Source organism: Lepisosteus platostomus, chromosome 24 (genome assembly GCF_059453375.1).
Source record: "Lepisosteus platostomus isolate fLepPlt1 chromosome 24, fLepPlt1.hap1, whole genome shotgun sequence".
Classification (NCBI taxonomy): Eukaryota; Metazoa; Chordata; class Actinopteri; order Semionotiformes; family Lepisosteidae; genus Lepisosteus; species Lepisosteus platostomus.
Window position 1 is genome coordinate 16,714,799 of NC_142634.1, and position 11,912 is coordinate 16,726,710.

The window sequence follows — 11,912 nt, forward strand, 5'->3', positions numbered from 1 at the left end:
AATGTAATAACCAATCAAAAATCTTGTTGAAGCCATGCATCAGAAAAGCTCAGTCTAGCAAAAGAGAACAGATGTCTACTGCTTAATTAAGCCACAGAGTCAGATAAACAGATGCAGATTATGGCTTTAAGAAGGCAGACAGATCAAAGAAACAACCACTAAAAAATTAACAAGAAAATGTCCTTAAGAGTTTCTCCCAATATGTATGAACAGTATGAAGCAATAATACTGCAGACATTTTTTTTTATAGACCGAACAAGGGACAGACAAAGTAATTCTTAAAAAGGAAGAATAACAAGTACAGAATAAGAACAAGAATAAGTACAGACTAGTTGGTAACAAATCTATTTCACTCATGCCAATAAAGCTCTCCAAATTGGAATTTGCTGGTACAGAATGAGTGCCGCGTATCATCCAGGTTGGTGCTCGGCTGTAGACTTGGAAGAACTGTGTTCCCACCTCTTTGTAAAACACTTTGGGATCCTTCTGAATGAAAGTGGTATATACAGACTGCGATCTTTATTATTATTTTATCTGAACTTAGCTTCAGAAAAGAAAAATAATCCAGACATAAGGAAGGATAGGGGACTTTTCCAGGACAATCCTGTACTTGCGTTGCATGTGTGGAATAGCTAGAACAAGAATAGGGTATGAGGGCAGTTTGTTTCCTACCACTCATTCTGGCAATGTGCTTTAAGAAATCTTTTAGCAAGAGAACTCTTCTGGAATCACTGTCAAAGACGGAAATGATTTCTGAAGCAATGACAGAAATCCCCCAAATATTCACACAGAAAAGAGAGTATGTACAGAAAACAGAAATGAGACAGAGGGATATCCGAATTCGAATCCCTCAGTCTCTACACGTAGAATAACCAAATGTTAGGAAAACCAACACTACCACGCGGCCTCCCTGATGCGAGTTTCCCTGAGGACCCTGGAAATGAAACGTTTTAGTTCAGTTTAACAGAGGAAATCTGATTCAAAGTCTAACTGCTTTGCGAAGCCTCTCACTGTGTTTACAATGCAGAGAACAGTAAATTTCAGATGCAAAGTCATTTCATTCCCTTTTCCCCAAGTCCCTTGAAGAATCTGGAAAGCGGATGCTTAGAAAAACGCAGAAAGGACAAAACTACTTGTAATTATGTCTGAAGAAAAGAAGTTTCTTGGTGTGAGCTGAGAGCATTCGATGTCTGACATTGAGACTGATGAGAACACTCTCAGGAGGAATGCTCAGAAAACATGTCAATGACAAAGAGAGTCTGAATCCTTCTCCAGTGTCACTCATCCAGTTTCCTCTGCACAATTCTCTGCCAAGGTTTCCTTTTAATGCTTTTAAAGAAGGTTGAACTGCTGTGCGCGAAATGAAAGACTGAATAAAATTGCATTCCACACAGTTTTAAGAACTTTATCGTTAATGGTTGTACTTATTTTTACATGAATGCCTCATACTTCACTCATTCATGCCTCACACCGATCCTCCCTGCTCCTCGCACACAGTCACCAAGGTGTGACCCTACAGGGAGAGAACAACACATTCCCATCTCTTATCTTTTGCAATAAGTGGGACCAGCAGCATCACCATTTCCATGCACTACTCGCATGGGCCAGATACTGTGTGGGAAATCTGGGGAGGTTAGTCACAATTCTCCAGGCTCTACTAGTCATTCTCATCTCTCCCTCTCAGAAGGAGGAGTACTGGTTATCCCCATCTCTCTAAAAGAAGAAGTACTGGTTATCCTCTCTCTCTCAGAAGGAGGAGTACTGGTTATCCCCATCTCTCTAAAAGAAGAAGTACTGGTTATCCTCTCTCTCTCAGAAGGAGGAGTACTGGCTGTCTACAGGTCTCACTCTCCTACTCTCTCTCTCTTCTCGCTCTCCACAAGCTCCAGCTGTTGGGAAAACTGGAGAAGGTGTTTATCTTGTTAGCCAATGTTTGTTTTGTTCCAGTGAAACCATCTCAACATTTCATCCTCTGCCAGCCCAAAGTCGTCTTCCCATTCCGCTGACTTCACTCTTTCACAAGCTGCGGCCTGGGCTCTGTTTGCAGATAAGATATCACGACAACTGCACCATGTTCCAGCCGCCAAGCTGCAGCATTAACAAGACAGATGTTCATGTTGCAACCTGAGTCATGATTCATGAGAACTGTTATGGGCAGAATTTCAAAACACTGGCCTTTTTCTTTGTCTCAGAGCTTTCCCTGGACTCTGTTCCCCCATCCTCACTTTCAATGCCCTGGCTGCATTGCTTCATCAAAGAACTGCCAAAGCAGAAACTGTCCCGATAGCAAGATGATACTTGCAGTTGGAGCAAGCGATAGGAGTCCACTGCTTTGCGACACACTTGTGTAGGAGTAATCCTTCCATATTAAAATAACCTTTCTGAAGAGAAAAGTGAATTACAGCCCTAGGTACAAACACCAGGCGTCTGTCTGATGATCTCTACCTGCAACTTCTGGAACATCATCGGAGTGCCACAGCTTCTCAGACTGCATTCAAGGCTCATTTTAAAAACACATGCTTGTTCTCGTCCATGTCCCATCTTCTTTCTTTGGTTTTTAAATTCAGGCTTCTGGTGGAAGGGATCTGGCCCCCGAAGTGAACTCAGGGTCCTATTGTTAGCCAACAGTGTTTATACTCTACGTTTACACATGCATGTAATGTGTGATATTGGCTCCACAAATGATGTTTAAACGAGTACTGACTTTTACTTTGCTCTGCTCATCCTGCTATGCACAGCAACAATTAAAAACCCACCAACCCTGTGCTTTTCTTTTTATCCTTGGGAATTAGAATTTGGGGTGAGCAGCAAGATCCTCATCCCTTAAATTTTCTGTGCTGTGTAAATTTTATTATATTTCAAGCCACACTTGCCCAGATATTCTAGACCCTTAATGTGTTTTCACATTTAATTCATAAAACAAAAATTCAGACTCACGGGCTTCTGCACCGCTTGTCCAGTTTCACTGCTAAAAATACGACTACAATTCCATTACCTGCCAAAAATACATCTGCTGTATTGCCATCTCCTGTCAATATTTCAAAGCTACACAACAAAACGGTTTAGAAATAAAAAAAAAAAAAAGATTAGATTACTCCAGCCAAAAAAACGATTAGATATACTGGAACCCTCTCATAACTCCTCTGAGAACACACAGTACTTTTGAAGCAGGAAGAGCTTCCCACATATATATTGAACATATAAAGGGAAAAAAAAACTAAACACACTTGCTGTTCTGCTTCTGTAGGTTGTAAAACCTAAAATAGATCACACTGCTATCAAACACATTTCCGCTGTTTCGGAATTCGCTCGGTGCGCACTGCTCGGACGCAGGGCTGGGGAGCTCCAACAGCCTTGGGTCAATCTGAAAACACTCGGATACTCACCTGGTCCTCGAGGTTCCAGTCATTATGCTGTCCTCCGCTTGCGCCACTCAGATTGCTCCCTGAACGTCTGCAAGAGATCACACAGCGCGTTTCAGCCAGGAGCTGAACTCCTGCTTCATGGGCCAGGCTGCCCGTAGCTTGACCTATAAAGCACAGACCTGTACTGCAGAATAATGAAAGTATTCACTGCCGGTGATCAGTTTTGCAGAGGGCTGAGAAGTGGAATTAAAGTGAGGAAGGATCAGAGCGAATGATGTCCATCATATTCACAGCAGTAGACTAGTTAAGCCCCATGGGAAGCCTTCTGCAGCACAGGAGGAATTTATAAAAAGTTGGTAGTGATGGCCTTCATAACATACCCAGGCACCGACATCTTTGTTTGACTTTTTTTTTTTACTTACTGTACATTTCAGTTTACTAATGATCAGAAACTTCCTGCATGTTTCTTTTCATTTTTTTCCATGGCTTTACATGTGTATGCAGTACAAGGAATTGCGGAGACAATCAGGCTTTGAGGTGATTAGTCAATAATCAGAGGGGAGATTGTTACGACTCTGACAGTGAGGTGTTATATTACAGGCAGTCTATGCAGAACCATGTGGATCTTTGCTCACAGAGAAAAATATAGTCCATTCTATTTCTATGCCCACGATTCTGAAAAGAACAGTCGAGGAAAGGTAGATTTATGGTTTGGGTGACTATAGTGCACGAATGTCCATAATTCCCTTAAACAAGCTGCGTCTCTGGCAGCAAGGATCAGATCCAACACAGCCAGACACCAGTGCAGCGTATTGACTGCAGAGGGTAAGGGGTAAGGTGCAATGGTCTCCTCAATTAGCTGTGCAACGAGAGAACGTTCATCCGAGGGAAGTGAGAGTGGACATCACCCAGTCTAACTGTGCCTGTATGCTGCAGTTTCCTCCCTCCTGTTGATAGCAGCAGCTGGTGCCCAGAATAGTTTCTCCTGATGCGGCACAGTGTGTTTCTACAGCAAACTTGACAAGGAGCTTGAAGCTAAGGCAGGCTGGGATTCATGTGCACATTTCCCATTGCTCTGATTCACAGATATGCCTTCCAAAAAAATCAGAAAATAAATATGGAATGAGTAATCATCTTCACAGATGATTCCAGATTTAGGGAAGAGGTATTACTGTTCTAAACGTGGACCTGAAGCCCAAAAAATCATCTCTGCAATGTTATTTAAAAAGTCACTGGCTGCTGATGCTTAAGTTCCTGTCCTGTACCTGTCATCTGTAGATTCAGAGACGGCAGTGCTGTCAGTCTGTAGACTCAGGGACTAGTAATCTCAGGGGCGACTGCAATTAAATCAATCTGTGCAGTGACTGGCTGAGGTTCAGGGCAGTGCCTATCCACAATACAGCCCTACCATTGGGGGGATACCTCTTTCGAGCATGAATCATTCAGACAAGGCCTTTGGGAAACATCACAAGAGTATAGCTCAGGATTTCAAGATAAAGCAAGAAACTTGTGAATAATTCACTTGAATGACTACAAACAAGCAAGTGTGTGTTCCATGTGGGCTCAGCATTTCATCTCAGACTAAAGAAACCAGCAGACAAGCGACACCCAGGGGTTTCTGTCCTACTCCGTTATTACTGTGGTGGTAGCAAAGTGAGCTGAGAGGTGGATGCGTAGCATTCAAAACTTGAATTCAAAAATTCAAAAAGCATTCATGAAAACAAAACAAAACTTTGGTTCAGGACTGCTTTACAACATGTCAAGTACAGCCAAAGCTCCAAGGGTTTAATTATACTGTGTATCCCACCTCAATCGCCTGCTGCCGACTCTCTGGCCGATAATTGTTTTGATATAGCATGTGTGGTCAAGATGCCCGGGAAGACAGCCGTATTACAACAGGATTCAAGCTGGGATGATCAAGAGCGCCTGCTAGGATCCCGGGAACCTAGAACTGGAATTGGCCTGCGATCAGGAGGTGGTCATGGATGCACCCCAGTCTCTGTGCTCCACTGGTGACCCACACAGCCCACACCCCTGACCTCCTGCCTAGCCCTCTGATCTCTCTGCTGTCCTCCTGCCTTACGCACACATCGCTGCTCCCACAAGACAGGCGAGCTAGACCAGCGAGTCAAAGAGGCAAACAGGAAAAAACAGAACAATAACTTTTCTTTTCATCCCAGTAATACAGCAGGGTGACTGAAGAATATTACTGCCAGGCACTATTAGCGGCCATACATCTTATTATGACAACCTCATCATTAAAACCGCAAAACTAAGGACTCTTGACCTTTAATGAACTACATTTTCTATTGCACCTTGCATTCTCTCCAAGGTACGAGGTGTTACAAAATGTGTTCTGTAAAGAGTAGTGACTGTACCTTGGTGCACTATTGATTGTAAAAAGCACTAGGAACTATTTCGGGCTTAGGCCTTAACGATGTCTTTCACAGATGCTGAGCAGGACTCTCCAGCACACTGCTGTGCGAATGGCTGAGTGGCACCAGGGTTTGGGCAGACATGAACCTGAGGGGTTTCTACTATCCTCCCCACCACTGATCCCCCGGGGGCAGACAGGTCTGCGGGACACATTCCTGCTGTGAGCGCTCCCCTTTGGCACTGTGGGAGAGCAAGTCGGAGCAATAACTGAAGAAAACAGTGTTCAGCAACCATCTATATCAACGGGTTTCACAGGCTGGGCAAGTAAACCAAGAAAGGTTTTGCCTTTGCCTTCCATGACTGTTCTCTCCATTGTCCACGAGGCTGAGAAATGAAGCCTGTAGTTTTCTAAGACACTGACATCGTGCCCATATGTAACGTATTGGCCATGCAGATCCTTTAAAATGATTTCTGATGCCATCTTCAAACCAGCACAGCCAGGATCGGCAGGAGTTGACTCTTTCACTCTTCTGCTCCTGTATTACTTTGACACTCTGCTCTCATTCAGCTGGCTGCTGCTTCTGGTTTAATAAGGAAGTATCAAAGCCAGACGACGGGAGTAATTTCTGTCTATGAACTGCAATTCCACCGATGTTTAATTAAACAGCTGCTTTTCAGACACCCCCAGCCATCGGGAATATACAGAACTGCTCATCTGATAGGAAGGTTCATTAAAATTGAATGAAGCTACACCAAACCAAATAACCCGTGTCTCTGCACTCTCCTGAACACCTCGGTGTTATGGGATTGATTTTGTTCAGCACTGGAATCCATCCTAATGAAAAGACCATCAGTTTTCAGGCCGCTATGGTTTCATGCCCCCAGATGACATTCACAAGCAGAATAGCCAAGTGCTATTTCTACTACCACTGGCCATTGAAAATGAAAAAAAAAGAAAACTATCATTTTGCAAGTCAAATAAAAGTCACTGTAAGGAGACAAGAAGTACATTTGTTTTGCTTACACATTTTTAAATTATTTTTAAATTATTTTTTTATCGGTTATCTCATTTTGGCTCCCATGCAATACATCTACTCTCAACTATTTTAGTAATCAAAAAGGGCATGCTGTGTTATTCAAACAGTAGAAATGAATAAAAGCGATACAATTTTGTCTAGCATTAATATTCATGGTTTTTCTTCCAGTGCAGTTTTTGCAATTAATTTATTTCTGCAGGGAATACACATACTCAATTTTTCTGTGTAAATGTTAACTCAATGAGGGGTAATATATCATACAGAAGCTACACATTCTGACTGAAAGAATAGTGTCTGAACTACTTGTAAAAATGCAAATTTCAATCTCCTCCTGTTCCCTCTAAAAGCCTATAACTGCAGACTGCGGTTTGTAACTCCAATCAGGTCGATGGGTTGATGGTCCAATGTAAAGCACAGTAAAGGCATGCTGAATCTCAGAAACACAGATTGGTAAAAATGGTAAAACATAGTCAACATCCCAAAATACTCTTGTAAACGTACCAAGGTGAACTTTCAGAATGATAACATTTCTCCTTCCATTTATTTTCTAACCACTTTATGCAGTTCAGCGTCACAGGGGAGCTGGAGTCTTTCCCAGCAAACAACGGGCACAAGGCAGGGTACCCCCTGGGTGGGACGCCCATGCAAGACAATTCCCCCAGTGAACTGAGCCTGGGGCACTGCGAGGCAGCAACGCTAACCACTGTGCGACTGTGCGACCCTCTTCTTCATCAAGGCCCTTAAAACCAGAGGTAACAAATGCCTTTTTAAAAATCATCTTTAGTGGGTTCAGTACCCAAGGTTTTTACCTCGGCCAGCTCCTTCTATCAGCCCGCTACCACTTCAGGGTGGAACTGTATGACAGCTTCACAACGCCCTCGTCTCTCCTCTCCCGCCCCACCCACCTGTGCTGCTTGTGGTCTGCGGTCACTGTGATAAAGGCAGGTGCGTCCTCCATGGCATCAAAGTACTCCGTCTCCTCATCTTCGTCACTGGCCTCCCCTTTCAAAGGCCGCACACTCCCTGCAGGGGAACCAGAGAGACCGGCAGAAAATCACCCGCTGTATCGCAGCCGGTCGCACAGAAACACCGAGAGAAACCCACCACGGTCACCTCTCTCCTGCTGGTCCTATCGTTGCGCATGTCTTGCTTGCGGGAGACTCTGAAACTACACATGACAAGTACAGTACACAGTAATCAGACAGTTCCTCGTAAACCTAAACTTGTTTCAGTCTAGTTTACAGTTAACCATGAGGCCTGGGACTCCCAGAGGATTCTTCTTTCCTCTTGGGCGTTTGTGTTTTTCCTTCTCATCAGTGCATATCTGGTCTGCTGTTGCTGCACAATATTGTCAACTGTTGTATAATTCTGTAAAGCACAGGAAACTATGAAATAATCTGCTTATAATCAAAAACTAATACTGAACTGAGGAAACTTTCAGGAAGATGTTGGATCCGAGTGGTGTGCCGAAGAGCAGCTGTGTATCTTGTGTTCCCCTGAGCCAACTGTTTGGCCTGCTTATTATTGTGGTGTACCAGGCCTTTTGTAGCCACAGCAACGCCCAGATTCCCAGTGCTGCAGCTGGAGGAAAGGAATGCAGCTCCTTCCCCGATTATTAAGGTTTACCATTTTCATCTTCATAAACTTACATAATGTTTGTGATTCATGGCCAAAGTTGTCAGAAATTGCTGATTGGCTGATCACTGTTCTGATCACTCAAAACTTTGTTTAACCAAAACAAGTAAGACAGGCCAGGTGATCCCCTCTCGTCTGTATCTTCTTGATCTTATCTGCAGTTCTCTTGTGACCTTTTTTAATCCCCTCACCGCTGGGGCTGAACTCTGTTGTAGTACTGGGGGTTGGCAGGGGGACCTGAATGGGTGCGCAGGGGGGCCCTGGATTCGAACGGTTTTCTCAAGCTCTGCGGAGCTCCCGAACGGACGCCAGACTCCCTGCGCCACCAGAGGCTCGAACGCTCTGGAGAGCCATGAGGTGCGAGACCCTTGTCCCAGTCTCATCTGACATCACGTAACCTGCGGCACGTGCAGCGCGGCTGAGGCCTACTCCGCCAGGCTGGTTCAATAACGAGGGCTGGCTGCGAGAGGAGAACACGCGAGCCCTTGCACACACAAAGCGGGTTATGACGCTGTACCGCAGCTCACGGGGTTCGGTGTGCTCACTCCCTGTTTCTTCACACCCCGATTCTCCCTCGCAGCGACGAGAAACGGTAACTAGAAAGGGGCGAGTCAGAACCTGTTAATGTGACTCATGCCCTGCAGTCTACCCATTAGCAGCAGCGGTATCTGTCACCCTGCGGCCCAGTCTCATCGCGCGGGTCTGTGTACTGTATACCGAAGAGCACTCACTCGCATCTTCCGGCTCCTGCTTGAGGCCAAACAGACTCCCTCTCACTCACTTCGGAAAAGATTCCTCACAGAGGAAACCCTCATTTTGTTTTTAAAAAAATGCACCTGTGAAGGCTGGTTTAACCTGAACATGAAATGATAGGATTTCTTTTGTTCACTGCCCGGTTCACATGCTTTTGTGCGTCTTAAGGATTCTGCTTCCTTTATTATTTTCCTTTATAAATAAGTTCCACCCTAGAAAGTGAATCTTAAAGAGCGAAACTTTCAACACGGCCTTCTGGCCTCTTCTTCATGTTCTAAACTATGTAGCATATTGCTACAAGAGATAAAAATTAAATTCCTTAAACCTGTAACAATTCAGAGCTTTTAAACTGTGGTTAAAGATATTCGTGTACAGAATCTGTCCTTCTCTGGCCTGAAGTAATAAACAACAAACTCCTCTGGTTCATCCAGTTTTCAGACTGGGTTTAAACAGGTGATTTTTACTGTGACTCAGGAGGGCGCTGGTGTTACAGTATGCGTCCTTTGGGAGCGTTCCCGTGGCTGGAAGAAAGGGGCCGGTATTTTCAGCTGGGAGCTCCGTGCCGCAGGGGGTGCCGGAGACACAGGCGGGCGTGCGCGGCGACAGACTGACCCTGGGCAGTGTTGGGGGCAGTGGGGGGGTTGGCGAGCGTGGGCGCCTCCCGGAAGGCTCTCTCCAGGCTGTTGTGCTGCTTGGCTAGCTGCTCGATGGTCTCCTCCAGGCGGATCCTCTGCTCTCGCTCATACTGCAGGGCTCGCTGCCATTTCCGGCTGTGGCTCTCGGCTAGGTCCAGGAAGTCACGGCACGCCTGCACAGAACAGCACAGCAGGAAAACACGTCAGTCTGGCGACCCGTCGCCCCGGACGGCTCCTATTCTGGTAAAAGGACCTGGAAAACTTGCTTTCACAAGAACCCGGACAGTGGAAAACACAAATCCATCCATTTTCTAATTGCTTTGTCCTGTACAGAGTCACAGAGGAGCCAGAGCCTATCCCATCAAGCCACAGGCACAAGGCGCCAGTCCATCCCGGTGACGTCGGACACAAACGTGCACACACCAAGTCTAGGGTCAGTTTTCCCAGAAGCCAATTAACCTACCAGCTTGTCTTTAGACTGGGGGGAAACTGGAGGGAACCCACACAAACACTGGAGATCAGACAAACCCCACACAAATAGCATCCCAGGATTTAAGCTCAGGGCCCAAACCACTGCGTCACGGGAACACCTTTTAAGAGTTTATTTAGGGATCAGAAGAAATGGGCAAAAAGTATGGAGGCAAGAGTGATTCCAATTCTAAGTTTTGAAAGGCACCAACTCCTTTCCTTTAATTCATCTGCCTGTGTCTAGTAAAAGGTTACAGTGGACACTGAGAATTGCTTGACCAGCTAACTTTGCCCCAAGGGCCTCAATGTTAAGAAACAAAGCATATACTATATAGTCCTGATATTTCAGTGCAGCCTCGTATACTGTAGCTCCCCAGTGTAGCTCCCCAATTCATTAAAAAAACAATTATTTCTGAAATATTTCAAACGTTGGTGACCTTGAGTTCTGTGGTTCAATCAGGCAACAACAAATTAGACAGAACAGGTTGCCAATTGCTCTTTGTCTTAATTGCATTTTCACAAGTAGGAAAAGAAAGAAAACAACATTATACAGTAGGCGAAGGAGAGAGATGAGGAAAACAAGCTTCTGAACTTAGGGGACACTTCCTCTTATCTTTTGAGATCACTGATCAGTCTCTTATCACTTCTGTGAACTTCTGTAGTGTTTTCAATGCTATGATATGTTGCAGACAATGATGGAGGAGAATGACCCACTAATAGAGATACTCTCTACTGTTTTGATAGGGCAGCACATAGTGAATACATAGAACTTCATGTCAAACACTTGCATCAGATGAAACTAAAAAACAATTTCTACAGTTAAAAAAAACCCAATCTGGGATCACATTGTACAGTTTCACCAAGTCACCAGTCAGCACAGGTCTCCCAGTGCACACGTACAGTCCACATGGGGGAGTGCAGAGTATATCGAACCTTTTCTCCCGAACTAAAATCTAAACATCACCTTGCACTTTCTGCAACCGGCAGAAATATACATTGCACCTTGCACATCTATCAGTCAGCTATATTCAATTTTGTAGAATTAGGTTCCAAGATAAAAAAAAACTGAAACAAAGACCCGATGTTTTGACAGAAATGCCTTTTGTCAAGAGTTCCAGCTTTTTGCAGCAAACGTAATCTGAAGTTAATATATAAAATGAGACGGAGAAAGTTTAAGATCACTTTGAACGTGCACCGAATAGCAGAAGGTTTCCAAAGCTCAGTTTCCTTCAGCATTTTAGTGGAAAAAAAAAGAGTCTGTCCTTAAATCTAAATGCAATGCAATTTATAGTGAGCTGACTTGTTATGCCATTGGAGCCTGCAATATAATGACCTCTAATGTCAAATTTAAACACAAATTTACATGCTTGCAGGCCTGTCATTTTTGACGTCGGTTCATTTCCTGTAGATGATATAAACCATGAAGAAATGTATTAATGCCTTTCTGACTGGATAATGTCACATCAATTTACATGTTTCAAATCCACACAGCCTTTAATTTAAAATGTTATTGGTTTTGGAACGAATTTAATGATGAAAATGAGGTAATGTGAGTAGAAATTACTATAAATATTATACTGTATAGATTAGGTAATGTGTAGAACATGTGGCAACGATTTCACTGAACAGCAATCTCACTCACA

At 44.2% G+C, this 11,912-nt stretch overlaps 1 protein-coding gene across 4 annotated transcripts in view; it reads right to left on the reverse strand.

The window, feature by feature from the left end:
- The window catches only part of osbp2b (oxysterol binding protein 2b), a 95,230-nt gene that overhangs the window by 20,248 nt on the left and 63,070 nt on the right, over positions 1–11,912 (reverse strand). For all 4 annotated transcript variants that reach the window (XM_088618319.1, XM_088618322.1, XM_088618320.1 and 1 more), the window contains 3 exons: positions 9,779–9,974; positions 7,684–7,801; positions 3,387–3,453 (listed from right to left, as the gene is read on the reverse strand). In XM_088618319.1, coding sequence (XP_088474445.1) covers positions 3,387–3,453; positions 7,684–7,801; positions 9,779–9,974 — 381 coding nt within the window. The remainder of the gene's footprint in view (positions 1–3,386; positions 3,454–7,683; positions 7,802–9,778; positions 9,975–11,912) is intronic.